Here is a 19,146-nt window from a genome sequence, read left to right as displayed (position 1 = left end):
CCTGTCAAAAGTTGGCACCACCTTCTGCCACTGCCAGAGGAACTGCGTGTGTCTGTGACAGACATCCCCTTGGAAATAAAGCTGCAATTGAAATTATTCAACTCCCATTGCAAAAGAGGTGAAATTCAGCCGAAAAGGCCACTTCCCCTGGCTTCTCCAGCCTCACTATAAGTTGCATTTTCAGCTGAATTTGGGGGAACCACTTGAAGCATCCGCTGTAGGGAGATATCTGCGTGGCTTTGGTGGGATTCGCTCCTTGCAAACAGTGGAAAGTCTGTAGATTTTGATCAGAAACCTGATTTGGAGTTGGAGAATTTCAGCTGCAACTGTAGCTGGGATTTTTAATCTGCTTCCAGAGCCAGTGTTCTTTTGAGATGGAAGGAGAAGTCTTCTTCCTCCCTGGAGCTCACACTTTCATGCCGTCTGCGTGCCTGAAGCCTACCCAGTGACGGATTTACGTATAAGCTAAACAAGCTATAGCTTAGGGCACCACTCTCTTGGGGGCCCCCTAAAAATTTAAAGAAAAACAACAACTGGGTGTACATTTCCAAAATATGAGATAAAAAAACAAATAAAATAAAACCTACATACAGTTAGAGCTTAATATACTTATTCTTAACTGTATTTCAGTTCAACAATTACCGTATTTTTCGCTCCATAAGACACACTTTTTTCTTCCTAAAAAGTAAGGGGAAATGTCTGTGTGTCGTATGGAGTGAATGCGTGGTCCCTGGAGCTGAATTGCCCAGGGGTGAAAAGCAGATCATGCTTTTTTTTTTTTAAAGAGGGAAGGGGGTGTTGAAACAAAGCTGCTGATCGGCAAGCGATTGGGGAGGGAGATAAGGGACAGTAGCAATAAAGGAGGCTGCCTGGGAGGGGGGAGGTAAAGACAATGAACTTGCAAGGAGAGGAGACAGGAAGGTTAAAGCAATGAGGAGAGAAATTAGAAGAAAAGGAGGAGCAAGAAAACCGCTCCAGCTAAGGAAAAGACACTAAGGCAAACAAGAGGGAGGGGTGTTGTTGAAAGGAAGCAGCAAGCGATCGGAAGATAAGGGACGCTAAAGATAAAGGAGGCTGCCTGGGAGGGGGAGGTAAAAGACCATGGATCCTCAGGATTTTTGCATTGGGTCACCCCAAAGTCACCATCGGATCGCATAGCATGTCCATGGCTACAGCCTGCACCAAAAGACACATGCACCCACTGTTCTCAGGATTTTTGCATTGGGCTACCCCAAACTCACCGTCAAATTATATGTCTGTGGCAACAGCATGAACCACAAAAATCATACATCCACGGTTTCGTTCAGAATATTTTTTTTCTTGTTTTCCTCCTTTAAAAACTAGGCGTGTCTTATGGAGCGAAAACTATGGCACTTTGATAAAAGACATACTTTGTTATGTGCAAATGGCTTTAGATACCTAATAGGTCCATAAATCAGCATATATTCAACACCAAAAACAGTGACAATTTGTTGTTGACAAAGGACAGCTGGACATCTAAAGGGCGCCATTATCTTCAGTAGCTCAGGGCCTCATCAAACCTAAATCTGGCCCTGAGCCTACCAGTGAGTCCCACCTGCGCTGTGATCAGTCAAATCAGTCTCTGGCAAACTGCAGGCAACCTCCCCTGACCCGCAGCAAGGCTTTCCAAGGGAAGTGCTTCCCATGAGCCCCGAGGAAGCATTTCTGCAGAGGAGCCATCCTTCTCAACAGCTCTGAGCTGCAAACTCACAAAGTGTCAGAATTCGGATACATGCCTGGAGCCTCAGCTACTCCTGCCATAGGACGGTTGCTGCTAATTCATGCCACACTTTTAAAAGCGCAGCATAAACATAGCACGATCTTTATATGCTTGTCATAAAGAACATCAGAAGATCCATTTGTGGCATCAGACCAACAGCCCATCTGGTCCGCCATCAAGTTTCCAACAGTGGCCAAACAGATGTGCATTCAGGAAGCCCAGAAGTGGGGCACAAAGGCTGCAACCCTCCCTACTATTTCCCTCCCACCAGCTGGCTTTCAGTGCTGTACCTGGAGCACATTTACCTGCAATGGCTAGCAGCCATGATAGACGTCCTTCATGAACTTCTCTTGCCCACTTATAAAGCCATCTAAGGCAATGACCACAATCTAATATTGTGGCAGTAAATTCCACGGGTTAATTATCCACTGTGTGGATTTATTTAGGTTGTTCTGATTTTTTTTTGCCAATCCATTTCAGTAGACACGTCTGAGTTTAGGGAGGTAGCTGGTGTCTCCAGACAGGGCTTGACAGTTCCCTGTCTGAATAACCACTGCCAACCTGCAGATGCAGCGGTTCTCCACCTGTGGGTCCCCAGATGTTGTTGGACTACATCTCCCATCATCCCTGAGCTCTGGCCTTGCTAGCTAGGGGTGATGGGAGTTGTAGTTCAACAACATCTGGGGACCCACAGGTTGAGAAAGGCTGCTGTAGTGTGTAGACAATACAGTCATACCTCAGGTTACGAACGCTGCAGGTTGCAGATCACGCCAAACCCAGCAGTCCCGTAACGGGTTACTTCTGGGTTTCGGCGCTCAAACATGTGCAGAAACACAAAATGACGTCACGCGCATGCTCAGGAGTGCTGAGTTGCATCATGCACGTGCGCAGATGCAGCGCTGCGGGTTGTGAACGCTGCGGGTTGCGAACGTGCCTCCCACGTGGATCATGTTTGCAACCCGAGGTATGACTGTACTGAACTAGATTGTTTGACGCAGTATAAGAGAGCTTCCTATGTTCTATGAAAGGTCAAGGGGAATGAATATCTTTCTTTCTACACAATTAATAATTTTATTCACCTCTCTCATGCACTTCCTTTCAATTCCCCGCTAAATTAATATTCCCTGTCCTGGTATCCCTTCCTCATAGGAGAGTGGCTCCAGCCCCTTGATCATTTTAGTTGCCCTCTGACAGCTTTACAAAACCGTTTTGAGACAGGCAGCAGAAACATGGCATTCCGAAATAAGCCACAGCACAATATTTCAGCATTTGAAATTTTATTTTCAACCCCTTTCTGACTGGCTCCTTGGAGGGGAGGCATCTTTTCACAGTTGCTTGCCACACACCAAGTCAACATTTTCACCAAGCTACCGTAGAATCATAGAACTGCAGATTGTGAAGGGACCCCAAGGGTCATCTAGTCCAACCCCCTGCAATGCAGGAATCACAGTTCAAGAATCCCTGGCAGATGTCCATCCAACCTCTGCTTAAAAACCTCCAATGAAGGAGACCCCACCACTGAGGTTCCCAGTCACCTCAGTGTCTCAGACTCTGTTGGTGCATGATATGCGAAGTTAGGGTTTGTGTATCAGCTGCCGTTGGAACTTACATTGAACACTCTCCCCTTTCTTTGCCCACCCACTCAGTGTGGAGATGTTCTTTTGGAGCTCCATGCAGATCTTTGGGGAACTCCACCGCTTGCCATCCTCCACTGCAACGGAGAACTACCCATTTGTCCCTCCTCTCTTCTTCTTCTCTGTTCTTTAATTACTCACCCAACCAGAAGAGGACCTGTACTCTTATCCACTGTAGAACTGTAGACATCTAATGAAGGTGGGCAGTCTGAAGATTCAGGAAGGATAAAATAGTGTCCTCCTCCATGCAGCACAAACTATGGAACCTGCTGCCCCAGGAGGCAGTGATGGCTTTGAAAGAGGACTGGACAAGTTAAGGGATGAGGAGAGGGCTATTGATGGCTGGCAGTCACCACGGCTTGGCTCTGCCTCTACAGTGGTTCTGAATACCAGCTGCTAGAAACCACAGGAGGGGAAGAGTGTGGCTCTTGTGCTCAGGTCCTGGTTTTGCACTGGGGGCCACTGTGAGAACAGGGTGCTGGACTGGATGGGACCCCTGTGGTCTGATCCAGCAAGAAGTTCTTATATTCTTTTTGCCCAACCTGGGGCTGGAACCCACAACCCTGGGACTGAGTTTCATTCTCTACCCATTGAGCTGTCAAAGAGTTTTTGGCTCCCAGTTGTTTAATGTGTAGCAAGAACTAAGTGCGCTCTATCCTCCTTAAGGAGCAAATCGTCATAACCAGGTTTGGATTCTTTTGTGAATGGATTGTGCACTCAGTTTAGTTCCAGTACTGAAAACAAATTGCTAGGCTTAAAGTACGTTCCAAGGCATCCTGTTCTTTCATTCTGTCTTTTCCACTAGATCTTGAGTTTCTAGTAAAGAAAAATGCAAAGTAAGTCTGACAAGCCTAAAGCCTGCTTGCCCATCTTCTACAGTGGAGATAAATGTAAATTCACTCATCTGTCAACTCCTTATTCTCTTTCAGTAAGCCTTTCACATCTCTGTAAACAGTCTTCCCAGATGCTCTCCTGCCTCTGTTTGCATACATTTTTTACTGTTTTTAGCAATATACTCTTTAGATCTGTATTCTGTGCTTGGACACTAGATCTGCAGGTATTTGAAGTACACGCAGCTGATATCTGTGTATGTACAGAGCCTTGTGCTCAATCCAATGGATTTTCTAGCTTTCCCACTTCTCAGAAGTTGCCGTACTATCTCAATGTTCATTTGTATCACCAGAGTATGTGCTTCTCCCTATTTGGACAGGACTTACACTTCCTGAAGCAAGCTCATTTGCCTTTTATAGCTTTCTTGACACTGCTTTTTAACCACACTTGCATTCTTTTGGATTGGTTCCATCTTTCTTAATCCATGGTGCACATTTCATGCAAGCTTCTATCACGGTGGTTTTAAATAACCACCGTGACCTCCTTGCCTCTTCCTTTTAACAAATCTTAACACTTATGATCTAGTTAGAGAGAGGAATGTTTTTCAACAAAGCATCTCACACAAGTCTTGAGCATGCCTTGTGATAGACACCAATATCCATGGATGATTGTCTCACAACAAAGAGAAAACATGAGATGGTGTGCTTGTGGATTGTGCAGAACTGCCTGTGAATCTGTGGCTGCACAGAACCTGTTTATGCAGTCATTTCCAGTGTGTGTGTGTGTGTGTGTGTGTGTGAGAGAGAGAGAGAGAGAGAGAGAGAGAGAGAGAGAGAGAGAACTTCATTAAGTAATCAAAATATTTTACAACAACACACAGAGGTAGGTGGTGACTTGCTATTATGGATCCACAGTACATGGTTGCATATGACAGTGGAACATGAAGTGGAACATTTCAATCTAAAGTAAGACAAGAAAATACGATTATTGTTCTTGCAGAATGGAGAGGGCTAGTAAGAATGCATATCGGTATGTAATCAGTACCATATAAAGCCAAATTTGGTGGGAACCTGCCAGTCATGACTTTGTTTCTTAATGTACATCAAAAACACCCACCACATGGCAGCACAGTCAATTGGCTTGGCAGGTGAAATACGCATTGAATGAGTCAACTTTTCTGAAATTGAAATATGTAGGGTCTTCTGAAACCAAATATGAAGGGGAAAGTGTGACGTATTTCTCCATCGCTGGGTAACAACAATCAATATATCCACAACCAACAAGCATATAATAAGAGTTTTACAAAGTAGTTCTGCATCATCAACCTTGAATACTGATAATACGAACATAGAGCCTGTGTTCTGTTATTATAGGAGGTTATGTGCTGGATACAAGATTCCGTGCTTATATGTGGGACCAGTTGTTTTGGGAATATGCACATGGGCTTCTCAGGACCCACACAATTCCCTTCTTCAAGACAGTGGATTTTCAGGCATTTGAACAAAGGAGGAAAGAGAACAGCACTCAATCGAGGGTCCCATGTGGTCCTCTTCAGCCCGGGTGCTTTCCTCCTCCTCCTCCTCCTCCAAATTAATGTGTGTGTGATTCCCAAGAGATAAAACTTTGCCCAAGTGCTAAGAAGTTGTCTGATTTTTCTTTTCTGAGAAAATGTGAGACTGGGGGTGGGGGCGGGGGAGAGGCGTATGTAACAGGCCATCTTGGGCTGCAGATGGAAACGATTTCAGAGAAGGGGAGAGATCTCAAAATGAAAATAATCCGTGTTTCTGTTTACAAGGTTTAAGCGAGGAGATGAAAACAAAATCAAACCAAGATGCAGGAGTGAGCTGGGAAGGGGGTGGGCGTCTGAGGCGCTCATTTGTGGCGTGTCCTGGGCTAGTGTGGTCCAGTGGCTTGTTAGCGGCTTAGACTTGGACCCGGGTTCAGGCGCTTTCTGGGCTAAGGAAGCTTGCTGGGTGGCCTTGCTCAAGCAAACAGGGATCTCCCTTGATCTTCAGCCTCTTGTTTGCAGAAGGGGGATCTGAGTGACTTACCTTACAGGTCAAGAAACAAAGAGTAAGGCTGTGCTACACTCCCAGTTACTGGGCATTCAACTGGGTTTTTAATCTGCCTTCACACGACATTATAATAAATACATCTGCAGCCTGTACTTTGTTATGAGATACTGCTACAGTGGACACTCGGGTTACGAACGTGATCTGTGCGGGAGACACGTCCGCAACCCGCAGCGCCCGCAACCCGCAATGGTGTGTCTGCGCATGCACGGGTTGCGATTCGGCATGTCTGCACATGCACAAAGCACAATTTAGCACTTCCATGCATGCGTGACTGCCGAGACCTGGAAGTAACCCGTTCCGGTACTTATGGGTTTTGGCGGTCCACAACCTGAAAAAACTCAACCTGAAGCGTCTATAACCCAAGGTATGACAGTATTTGATGCGGTTGGGTCTCAAATATGTGAAGGGCTGCCATATGGAAGATGGAGCAAGCTTGTTTTGTGCTGCTCTGGAGGGTATGACCCGAACCAATGGATTGAAACAGCCGGAAAGGAGATTCTGATTAACAGTAGGAAGATTAGGGCTGTTCAAGAGTGGAACAGACTCCCTCCAAAGGTGGGGACTCTCCTTCATTGGAGGTTTCTAAGCAGAGGTTGGATGGCTGTCATGGATTCTGTAGGCGTGATTCCTGCATACAGAGGATTGAGCTAGATCAGGGGTCAGCAAACTTACCGCACCTCGGGCAGGTGTCTCCAGCGTTGATTGCGTGGTGGGCTGGAGGGTAGGGGAGCGCATGCCCATATGCGTGTGCACAGGCTATTTCTGGTGCAATTCTGGGTCGGAAGAGCACTGGAATAACTTGTGAGCATGTGCACGGGCCTCCTCCGACCCGGATGTGCACCAGAAATAATGTATGCGCAAATAACGCTTGTGCATGTGCACAAGCTATTTCCAGTGCTCCTCCAACCCGGAAGTGGGCAGTCGTGCAGCGCACCATTAGTAAGAGCGGGCGGCAGCAGTAGGCAGTGGGGGTCACAGTGGGCCAGATAAACGAGTCCCTCGGGCCTTATCCGGCCCGCTGGCCTTAGTTTGGGGACCCCTGAGCTAGATCATGGGTAGACAAAGTAAGACCTGGGGGCTGGATCCGGCCCAATCGCCTTCTAAATCCAGCCTGCGGACAGTCCAGGAACCAGTGTGTTTTCACATGAGCAGAATGTGTCCTTTTATTTAAAATGCATCTCTGGGTTATTTGTGGGGCCTAGGAATCCGTCCATTTTCTCTCTCCAAAGTATAGTCTGCCCCCCCCCACAAGGTCTGAAGGACAGTGGACCGGTCCATGGCTGAAAAAGTTTGCTGACCCCTGAGCCAGCTGGCCCTCGGGGAACCCTTCTAACTATATAGTTCTATGATTATGTAAATGCGCTTCACACCCATTGGAGTCCTAAAGCTGTTTCTAATCGATCTCTAGCCAAGGCATGAACACCCCTGCATAGGGTAAAGGCATTACCACCTGTCAACACCCCCCCCCCCCAAATGTACACGAACAGTAATGAAACTGACACTAAGGAACCCATGCTGGTGTGAACAGCTGAGGGGAGAAAAAGCACTGGGCATAGCTGTCAACGTTTCCCTTTTTTAAAGGGAAATTCCCTTATTCCGAATAGGATTCCTCGCAAGAAAAGGGAAAAGTTGACAGCTATGGCACTGGGGGAAACACAAATTCTCTGCGCTCCAAGGCAGCAATTTGAACACACCCTAATAATGAGAGTGTGGTGCCATTCCCCTGAGTTTTGGGGATCAAATAGGTTTGGCACATAGGTCAGTATCAGGCCATGGCTGTACAGATGCCGGCAGCTCTCCCATCTCCTCTAGCAGGCCCATAGCAAGCAAGCAACAAAGCTGCAGGCATCTTGTCCTTAGAGGTCGCCAGGTTCAGACATGATGAGAGTCACATACAGGGCCAAGGTGAGGCATTCCATGTGAATTTTGTGGTGGTTTAAGAGCAGCACAATGGCAAGAATTCAGTTTATTTCACTGCCATGGAGTGGCGTGTACAGGCGCCTATTCTGTTTGGGTTTTTCCTCTTTTTGTCTTCTGCCGTGTTTTGCCCAAAATGTCTGGTGGTGTAGAAATGACAAAGGTTTTGCTGGCCCCCATTTCTAGTGAACAATGTCTACTTAGACACTAATGGGCTTTGGGATACCTCCCCCCCCCCACTTGAAATATATATAGTTGTTTTGTTTTGGGGATTGGGGGGGGGAGGGGGAGTTGGTTGGTTGTTCTTACTCCTGCTCAAGGACTAATGTGTAATTTCATCTGGGAGCTGGAAAGGAACTCCCTCTTTGCTTCAAAAGGGGATTCAAGAAATCACGGAGGACAGATCTGCCAGTGGCTATTATTAGGTATGGTGGCTAAATTGAGCCTCCATGTCCTGACGCAGTCTGCCTGTGAGTACTAGTGGCTGGGAAGCAACCGGGGGGGGGGGATGCATTTGTGTCTGGCTTGTGTCTCTCCACTAATTTGTCTAATCCTCTTTTCAAGCAATCCAAATTGCGTGGCCATCAGTCAGTTCCATAGTTTAACTGTGTGCTACGTGAAAAAGCACTTTCTGCCCTAAAATGCCCAGCATTCAATAATAATAATAATAATAATAATAATAATAATAATAATAATAATAATAAATTATTATTAATACCCCGCCCATCTGACTGAATCTCCCCAGCCACTCTGGGTGGCTGCCGACCAAATATCAAAAACAATACAGTGTCAGACATTAAAAACTTCCCTAAACGGGGCCGTCTTCAGGTGTCGTTTAAAAGTAAAATAGTTGTTTATTGCCTTGAGATCTGCTGGGAGGGCATTCCACAGGGCGGGTGCCACTACCGAGAAGGCCCTCTGCCTGGTTCCCTGTAATCTCACTTCTCACAGTGAGGGAACTGCCAGAAGACCCTCGGAGCTGGACCTCAGTGTCCAGGCAGAATGATGGGGGTGGAGACGCTCCTTCAGGTATACCAAGGCTGTTTAGGGCTTTCAAGGTCAGCACCAACACTTTGAATTCTACGGGACAAGCCATCCAGCTTGTTTCTAGTAATTTGAGAGAGGGACAAAATGCACCTCTCAGTCCATTTTCCCCAGCCTGTGCATGACTTTGTACACAAGCCTCAAATGTTGCTTCCTTTTGTCATCGTGACGAGTTCCTCTTCCGGTCCCTAGATATTTTTTGTTGCCCCCCTTTTTTTGTCCAGCTCTACAATGGTCTTTTTTGAGTTCTGGCAACCAGAACTCATAAACTGGGTTTATAGAAGACAATCTTACTCGGCTACGAGTGATCGCCAAAGAAGAAGATGATTCCAAGTTTTGTTGCGCCACCGATTTGTATAAAGCCCTGCCTGCGTCACACTCCCCTCCCTGCTCCTCTGCTGGCTGAATTTGTGTGGGGCTTTAGCCTGCCTCAACCAAAGTCCCAACTGATGCAGTCACTGCTTCGGCATTCTGTCTCTAGGCATCTGAAGCAAAGCCGTCCCAGTTTCAAGGTGCCGTTTGTGGCTCCCGCTGTCTGCATCACGGCCCAGGATAGGCCCTGCCCTGCCCTGCCAGCCCTTCCTGTGGCTCAGGATGCTGATTCCCCGAAGAGGGAGATGTCAGCTTGGAGGGCAGATGGTGGGCAGAGGCCAGGTGGCAGCTGTGGGTGGGGTGTGCCTTCCTGCTTGCTCCAGGGAGGGGACACGAAAAGCGCAAGCGGCAATTCCACTTGGCATGTACGTTTCCTCTGGGAATCACAAAGCGATTTCGCCTGTGTTGCAAGGCTTTTCTGGAGAAGGGAAAATAAACACATGTTGCTGAAGCTGAGCCCCATTAATCATCCTGCAACAACGAGTCAAACTGTTAAAAAAGAAGAAAATTCCTTCAGCTGGGGCCAAGATAATCACATCCCAAATCTTGCCTCCAAACTGAATATCTCGGAGGGTGAGGAGCCTGACCAAAGCTGCTGAAGGGTTCCCACAGTTGCTAGAGTCTCCGTCTGCGTTAAGACTCGAGTCCCTGTCATCACTCAGAAGATATGGCTAAACACAGGAATTAACCATTGTGACCCTGGAGTCGGTGGCTGCAAGAGCCACAGAATAAATGTGCTCACCCGTGCAAGGTGGTTTGAGCACAGAACGCCAATCCTGGCCCAACTGCACTGGCTGCCAGTCAGTTTCTGGGCCCAATCCGAAGTGCTGGGTTTGACCTACAAAGCCTTAAACAGCTCAGGACCACAATACCTCAAGAACCGCTTCTCCACATATGAACTGACCCAGACCCTAAGATCATCATCTGAGGCCCTCCTTTGTGTGCCTCCTCCATGAGAGGTCTGAAGGGTGGCAACATGAGAACAGGGCCTTTTCTGCAGTGGCTCCCCGTTTGTGGAATGCTCTCCCCAGGAAGGTTTGGCTGGCTCCTTTGTTACATATCTTTAGTTGCCAGGCAAAAACATTCTTCTTCTCCCAGACCTTTGGCTAATTAAACAATCTATAGTCTTTTGAACAGTGTGTGTGTAGGAGGAGGGTATTGTTTTTGCTTGTTACTATGTTGTGTATTTTTGTGCTTTTATATTGTAAACCGCCCTGTGATCATTGGATAAAGGGTGGTATGAAAATGTTGTTGTTGTAACTCCCAATGCAACTTATGCCTGTGGCTTCTGAAGCAGGGGCTTTCTCTCTCTTTGTGTGGGTATCTTTGGCACAGAATATTCTTGAGCATCCTATGTGTGGCTGAGGCAGTTGTGGAATGCTGATCAACAGTGCAGCTTCTGTGAGGAAAGTGAAAGGTCAATCTGACTGGTGGTGGGGGAACCACACAGAGCCTGCAAGGGATTGTGAGCTGTTGGACGTAAAAGAGGAGCTTAGGATCCTGGAGAAAGCATAAAGTTGAGGAGAGCTTGTGCTTGATAGCAGCTGATGTGGGAGTGCTGTGTTCTCGGCAACCCGCCATCTTGTCTTGAACATTGGGAAACAGGCCAACAATGAGCTGGACCTGGCTTTCATTAACAAACTGACGCTGGGTGGAAAAGGATCACCCATGCAGACCGGAGCAGCAAGGATATCCTTTCTCCACTTCTGTTTCTCTCATTAAAGCTGTTGTAGCTGCTGATGGGGAAATATGAGGAGGAAATGCCCAAATAAATGACTGGTGGGGGGCTGGTGGTGGAGGGGAAGGAACTGGATGGTCTAATAAGCTAGGTCTTTGGATCTGGTGGTAGGATCTGGTGATGACTGGGTGAGAATACGTGGTAGGTAGATATTCCATCTATATATACCCATTTAGGGCTGTGGTTAAGTGTGTTGCCCTAAGACCTGAGAAACCAGGGTTCAAATCCCCACTCAGCCATGGGGCTCACTGGGTGACCTTGGGGACCAGTCACTGTGTCTCAGCCCAACCGACCTCACAGGGTTGTTGTGGGGATTAAATGAGAAGGTCGGGACCATGTGCACCACCTTAAGCTCCTTGGAGGAAAAAGGTAGAATATAAATGCAATAAAATATAAGAAGAAGAAATAAAATAAAATAATAAAACCATAACGGGCTACCAGTACTTGTGCCCAGAACAGTTAGCAGTGTAGGAGTTGGTAAAGATGCACAAGTTTCCCAATCAAGGGCCTAGTCCTCATGAACAAGCTCAGGCTGAGAGAAGCGCTCAAAGCACACACACATAGCTTTGCCCAGGTACCTTGAAGCTTTTCAGACCCAGGAACCACTTTTAACCCAAACATGCATTTTGGGATCCATTTCTTAACATTTCACCATATAATTGCACAGTGGTATTGCTCCTGTTGTCACCTGCTTTGTATCAGGCCTCAGCCCACTAGTGCAATAGTGTGTGTGTGTGTGTGTGTGTGTGTGTGTGTGTGTGTGTGTGTTAAGAGGCAAGGGGGTGGCAGGGGGCACTGGAGGTGTAAATGAATATCAGACTTTGAAAAGCTGACGTCACCGGATCAAGTTCATCCATTTTGCCGAATGATTTTGAATAACAACAACAACAACAATTTATTATTTATACCCCGCCCATCTGGCTGAGTTTCCCCAGCCACTCTGGGCGGCTTCCAATCAAGTGTTAAAAACAATACAGCATTAAATATTAAAAACTTCCCTAAACAGGGCTGTCTTAAGATGTCTTTTAAAAAGAAGATAGCTGCTTATTTCCTTCACATCTGAAGGTAGGGCGTTCCACAGGGCAAGTGCCACTACCGAGAAGGCCCTCTGCCTGGTTCCCTGTAACCTCACTTCTCGCAGTGAGGGAACCGCCAGAAGGCCCTCGGTGAATAAATGTGCAATTAATCATTACTGTTTTGACTTTTATTGTGTTATTCTCCTCCTTACTTGGATTGTAAAAACCGCTGTTCTGAAAAATGTTTTTGGTGGGGTGCAGAAGGGCGGCACTGGGGATGAGCTTGTGGAACCGGGGGGGGGGGGGGGAGCAGCCTGAAAAAGTTTGGGAACTCCTGTACTCGTAGGTCCTGACCCACCAGCTGACCCACCAGCGTTCAGCCAATACGCCCCAGATTCACCCTTTGTTCTCTTGCAGGTAATGGCATCACACTGGAAGGGGCGGTCCCGTCTGAGCAAGACAGCCAGCCAAAACCAGCAAAGAGAGCGCGGACCTCCTTCACCGCAGAGCAGCTACAGGTAGAGAGCCGGGTGGGCTCTCTCAAGAGTGGTAGTGGGATGCAGGAAGAGGAGAATGCTGGCAACATGCCTGGGTTACTCTTGAGTATTGTCCTCCTCTTAGGTCATGCAAGCACAATTCGCTCAGGACAACAACCCAGATGCACAGACCCTTCAAAAGCTGGCAGACATGACAGGGCTGAGCAGGCGAGTGATACAGGTGAGGCTCTGAGCGCAGCACTGGTGGCCAAAAGGACTTGCCCTGTGGGCCACCAAAACCACCCGTCTGCATCAGACCAAAAGATCCATCTAGCCGAGCTCCTTGGTCTCTTACGCCAACCCGCAGGATGCCTACGGAAGCTTTGCAACCAGGTGCTATGGGCATCTCAGACCCTGTTTTTGTTTGGTTCCCTGAATTGTGGGTGGGGCGGGGTGGGGGTGAGGGGTTTGCCAACATTCCACAGAGGTGACAGTCTCAGAGTATTACCCAGAAACCGAGATGCTGTAAGGGAACTGAAAGGAGCAGGGTAGGGTGGAGGAAATGGTGCATACGAAGAGTATGCAAAGGACTGTGGAAGGAAAAGGTACAGGGAAGCTAGCAGTTTCATAGGATCATGGAGTTGGAAGGAACCCAAAGGCTCATCTAGTCCAATCCCTTGCACTGCAGGTTTGAGGAAGAGCTAGTGCAAATGTTAAGGAAAAGCATGGAGTGCAATAATAATAATAATAATAATAATAATAATAATAATAATAATAATAATAATTTGTACCCCACCCAACTGGCTGGGCTTCCCCAGCCACTCTGCTCAGCTTCCAACAAAGATTAAAAATACATTAAAATGTCAAACATTAAAAATTTCCCTGAACAGGGCCAGATGTCTTCTAAATGTCAGGTAGTTGTTTATCTCTTTGACATCTGATGGGAGGGCGTTCCACAGGGCGGGTGCCACCACCGAGAAGGCCCTCTGCCTGGTTCCCTGTAACTTGGCTTCTCGCAGTGAGGGAACCGCCAGAAGGCCCTCGGTGCTGGACCTCAGCGTCTGGGCAGCATGATGGGGGTGGAGACGCTCCATCAAGGATACTAGGCTGAGGCCAGTTTTAATCATAATCACAAACTCTCAGGACTGGGAAATATTTTAATGCTTCCCTGTGGCAAGAACTGTTTGTGCAGAGGATTCTAGCATGGCGGGGGGACCTTTCCCCCCAAAGAGCTAACTTTCCAAATGTAGGGTGTGTGCATGTATTTTAAACAGAAAGGGTGCATTCAAAAACATGACCCTCTCCAGCAGTATGAATTATGCCATTCCAGGTAAGCTGTACTGCAAGCTTTCCCAAAATTCTGAATTAGCTTGAAGGGGGAGGGAGGGGAGACTGTAAAATGTCCATGGGATGCTCTACTCAATAAACAAGGACGAAGGGCGGTGGAGGAAGAATGAGATGCTAAAATGTCTGATTTATTACTCATAAAATAATGTTTAATTGACCTGAAGTGGGTCTGCAGTAAGACACTCTGGCAATGGCTGTGGTGACAGAGGATGATAAGCCCAGCTCATCCATTCTGAAGCCGATATATCAGAGAAAGAGATGAACTGACCGCCTGGGTTACTTTCTCCAGTAGCCTTGCTGACATGTGACACTCTAGGGAGTTGGGCTAGATGACACTTTGACTTTGGACCCCTTCCAACTCTACACATCTATGATTCCATCTTGCAGACATCCTTTTTGCTATCAACCTGACTGCTCCCCAAGACCCCTCTTTTGCCCATCAATGGTATATATTTTTGCGCTTCTGTTTTCCTCTGCTGTATTCTCCACCAGGGTGAAACAGAAGCACCAGGAGTGGTATTCAACTCTTACTCAGAGCAGACCTACTGACCTTAATGGGCCATGTTCATTGAATTTAATAGATCTACTCTTGAGTACTAGGGACACGGGTGGTGCTGTGGTCTAAACCACACAGCCTTGGGCTTGCCGATCAGAAGGTTGGCGGTTCAAATCCCCACGACGGGGTGAGCTCCCGTTGCTCGGTCCCTGCTCCTGCCAACCTAGCAGTTCGAAAGCACGTCAATGTGCAAGTAGATAAATAGGTACCGCTCTGGCGGGAAGGTAAACGGTGTTTCTGTGCGCTGCTCTGCTCTGCTTCGCCAGAAGCGGCTTAGTCATGCTGGCCACATGACCCGGAAGCTGTACACCGGCTCCCTCGGCCTATAGAGCGGGATGAGCGTCGCAACCCCCGAGTCATCCGTGACTGGACCTAACGGTCAGGGGTCCCTTTACCTTTATCTTTACTCTTGAGTAAAACCTAGCAAGTTTTTGGGGTTTTTTTTACAAAATCAACACAGCTGTGCCTCCCTCTCAAAACGCCTCTTGCATTCCAGGTTTGGTTTCAGAACTGCAGAGCGCGCCATAAAAAGCACACGCCCCAACACACGGTGCCCCCATCTGGAGGCTCCCAGTCCCGCATCCCTTCGGTGTTGCCTGACGACATCCACTATTCCCCCTTCAGCAATCCTGAACGTGCAAGGATGGTGACCTTGCACAGCTACATAGAAAGTAAGTGTTGACAGCCGCGCTTAAAAACAGCGTAGTGGCTGAGAAAGCTGACGTAGCATGCCTTAGGTTGAAGTCTCATCACTGCAGGAATAGCCAGACAAACCTCTCTCTCTCTCTTTTTCTCTCTCTTTGCCTCAATCCTCCAGTTTGCATGATGGGGGCATCAGTACTGACCTATGCTGCAAGGTGGTGCAGGTGACACACCTTAAATATCAGGGCTGCAATCCTAAACACATGTGCTAGGAGTGGGTAACCTCCACCCCCTGTTAGCCTTGGCCTTATTTCACAGGGCGCTCAGATTCATCTCATGTGGGTGGCAAGTACGGAAAAAGGGAGGGAGGGAGGGGGAGAGAGAGAGAGAGAGAGAGAGAGAGAGAGAGAGAGAGAGAAGAGCTGCCCCCTTCTGCCTCTGACCCCAGGCACCAGTGACCCTAGGTCAGGCATAGGCAAATTCCGGCCCTCCAGATGTTTGGGACTACAATTCCCATCATCCCTAGCTAACAGGACCAGTGGTCAGGGATGATGGGAATTGTAGTCCCAAACATCTGGAGGGCCGGAGTTTGCCTATGCCTGCCCTGGGTCCTCACCAGTGCCAGCCTATGGTCCACAACCCCCAACAGACTGATTTATTTTAGCCCATATATCTATACTACAGTCATACCTCATGTTACGTTTGCTTCAGGTTGCGTCCCGCGGTGACCCGGAAGTAATGGAATGGGTTACTTCCGGGTTTCGCCCCGCACGCAGACGCGCAAAATGATGTCACATGCATGCGCAGAAGCAGCAAATTGTGACCCGCAGACGCGGGTTGCGTTCTTTTCAGGTTGCGAACGGGCCTCCGGAACGGATCCCGTTTGCAACCAGAGATACCACTGTACTTAATACATAAAATATCTCTAAGATGCTGGAAGATTCAGGATGGATAAGAGAAAGGACTCCTTTGCACAGAGCATGGTCCAACTGCGGAACTTTCCTCCCACAGGAGGCAGTGATGGCCACTAACTTAGAGGGCTTTAAAAGAGAACCAGGCAGATTTGTGGCAGAGGAGAGGGCTGTCCATGGTTACTAGCCGCCATGGCTTGGCTCGGCCTCCACAGGAGGGGAGAAAGTGCTCGTGTGCTCGGGCCCTGCTTGCAGACTTCCCACAGGCATCTGGGTGGCCACTGTGAGAACAGGAGGCCGGACTAGAAGGGCCCCCTTTGGCCTGATCCATCGGGGCTCTTCTTAGGTTCATTCATGGTGGTGTCAGTACTGTAGCTCCTTCTTGCCCTTCGAGAACTCTGAGCCTCTTGGCTCTCACTCATGGCTCTCACATCTCTTGGCAAAGAGGGTCTCCTCAACCTGCTGAGCTCACTCCAAAGAGAGTGTGGATCCTGAGAGAGAAAAAGATCACCCACCCCTAGACTAGGTAAGGAGCCCCACTGGATAAATTGGGATGAAGTTGTGAAGAAGGGTACAGAGGATTGTTGTGATCCAAGGTGTTGAGTGACCAAGAATCTCTCCATGAAACAAACCAACTGACCCTGTCAAAAGGATGGAATTTAAATGTGGAGGGAGGTGCTTTTGATGAGGATGAATCCCACCCCCCACCCCCGTTTGCTTCTTGGGTTTCCATAAGGCTTGCGTTGCTCCTCACAGGGATCTGAAATCCTGCTCTAATTTCACACAACTAAGCCAAGGTGCAGCTCAAGGTGCCCTCTGTTACCTGCCTTTCATGACCTCTCACATGTGGCAGCTGCAGAGGGACCATCATTGTGTATTTTGGGCACGACACATGTGCACAATGGCGTGAGGAGATAGCAACAGCTGGGACTCGAGTACCAGTTACCAGAACGTGCAGCAGAATGAGGTACTGAGGTGGGTGGTGGGTGGGAAAGATCACTTGGAGAGACTCAAGTTTGGCTACTGTTTGGTGCACAAATACAGGGTGAGTCCTCTAAAAGTGGCCCCGTGGATACAGAGCACACATGTTCCACGGGGCCTCTTTTAAAAAACTCGCCCTGTACTTTGAGATAAATATTCTGGGAGAATTGGGATACCAACCTTCCGAGAACAGAATACTTCACAGCGTCATGCTTTCTCCTTAAAGCCAATGTTTTTGTAGCTGGTGTTTCTCATGCCCTGTGGCTTCCTCTCCTTGCCCTCCGCTTGTGAAGCCAAGGGGCACAGAATTCTCAAAAGCACACCAGCAATGCTTTTTGTTTGATCACAAAAGAATAAGGCTGGAAGCTGCCTTCTCATTCACAGGTCAGGTACAGTGTGGACAGATGCATTGCCGCCTACCTTATGCTGCCCCTCCTGTGCATCTCAAAGCTGACATGGAAGGACCCCTGTCGAGTAGGGGGGAGAAGGTAAAGGTGGTCTCACTTCTGCAATAACCAGTGCTGCTTCCACACCTCCCACCCCACTGCCCCACCTCCACAATTCCGCAACACTATTCCCACAAAACCTGAATCCGATGCAAGAGAGCCACCCAGTCTAGCTAGAGCAGTGATGGCCAAACTTGGCCCTCCAGCTGTTTTGGGACTACAATTCCCATCATCCCTGACCACTGGTACGATTTCTTTGTGTATGGGGACGAATCCATAGCTTGGTCCTGGGGATTATGCTTTGTATGCAGGAGGCCACTGGTTCAATCTCCAAGATATTGGGTAGCAGGACTGGGAAAGGACCTCATTAGCTGAAGCCTTGGGAGAGTGGTTGTCAATTGGAATAAGAGGTCCTGGGCTCGGTGGAGCAGTGGTTTGTTCTGAGCTGCTCACTTCCTTGCCCAAGGGGTGAGATGCTCCAAGAGACAACACCAAATATTCCAAGACTTATGGAATATTTGCAACTCTTGCTTTGTTTTCAGATACGCAATCAGAGCACAAGTGGAGGCCAACAGCTGGTGCCTCCTGCAATGTGGCAGATCAGCTTCCTTGCATAAAATCCCCAAGGGCAGAGACCCTGAACCCCACCCCTACCCCTGCAGCCTTCAACAAGCTCTAAGCTTTGCTTCTTGTTGCCTCTACACACAGACACACGTGTGGCTCACGGCATATTTCTTTCCACATTTCATAGAATTGTAAGTTGGAAGGGACCCCCGGGGGTCATCTATTCCAACCCCTTCTATATTTGACAGCCTACCCGACTGCAGCTTTCTTCAACACTGGTGATGAGACAGCACTGCCACACTAAGTCCAGCAAGGTACTGGGAAGGGGAGAGGAGAGGAGAGGGGGAAAGGGCAGGCATGAAGCACACGGCTCTGCCCTCCAACCCATCATTGTCCGAGGCCACTGCTGCCTCCTGCCTTGTGGCTGGGCTTCCCCCTGCAAGCTGGCGTGGTGTCACCTTTCCCACGCACAGTCAATCTCACATATACTGTATTCCCAACCATCTCCCTGCTATCATCCTGGGCTACTATTCCACAACCTGCCTAAAAGAGGAGTGGCTGGACAGCACAGTATATTCACTTGGAGGCCCTCAACCAGTTTGGCACTGCCTTTCTTTAAGAGGAAGAGATGTTGCGGGGGAAGGCATTGCTGACAAGAAGCCTAGAGGGCTCAGGGTGACGTTGGGGAGCTCCCTATAACTCTTGAGTGGCTCAGGGGCACAAAGTGACCCTCTGTTGGCACTGTAGAGGCACTGTAGACTGGGGTGTGGAGAACCTTTCCCTTTTGTGTTGTTGCACAGGCCCCCACCATAGCTTTGGGTTCTCCAATTGTGTGTTGCTGAGTCCCTCTGTATG

At 48.4% G+C, this 19,146-nt stretch overlaps 1 protein-coding gene across 7 annotated transcripts in view; it reads left to right on the top strand.

Moving 5' to 3' along the window:
- Positions 1-19,146, top strand: part of LHX6 (LIM homeobox 6) — a 38,005-nt gene that overhangs the window by 18,008 nt on the left and 851 nt on the right. For 3 of the 7 annotated variants that reach the window (XM_083485987.1, XM_083485988.1, XM_083485992.1), the window contains 5 exons: positions 12,786-12,886; positions 12,990-13,085; positions 15,244-15,418; positions 17,666-17,769; positions 18,479-18,605. In XM_083485987.1, the coding sequence (XP_083342113.1) occupies positions 12,786-12,886; positions 12,990-13,085; positions 15,244-15,418; positions 17,666-17,769; positions 18,479-18,595 (593 nt within the window). In that variant the 3' untranslated portion in view covers positions 18,596-18,605. The remainder of the gene's footprint in view (positions 1-12,785; positions 12,887-12,989; positions 13,086-15,243; positions 15,419-17,665; positions 17,770-18,478; positions 18,606-19,146) is intronic. The other 4 variants (XM_083485989.1, XM_083485990.1, XR_014521618.1 and 1 more) reach the window with 3 other exon arrangements.

The sequence above is a fragment of the Podarcis liolepis genome (genome assembly GCF_965112155.1).
Source record: "Podarcis liolepis genome assembly, chromosome: Z".
NCBI classification, from domain to species: Eukaryota; Metazoa; Chordata; class Lepidosauria; order Squamata; family Lacertidae; genus Podarcis; species Podarcis liolepis.
Note: the sequence above shows the minus strand (reverse complement) of the source record. Positions and strands in the feature narration are given on the sequence as shown.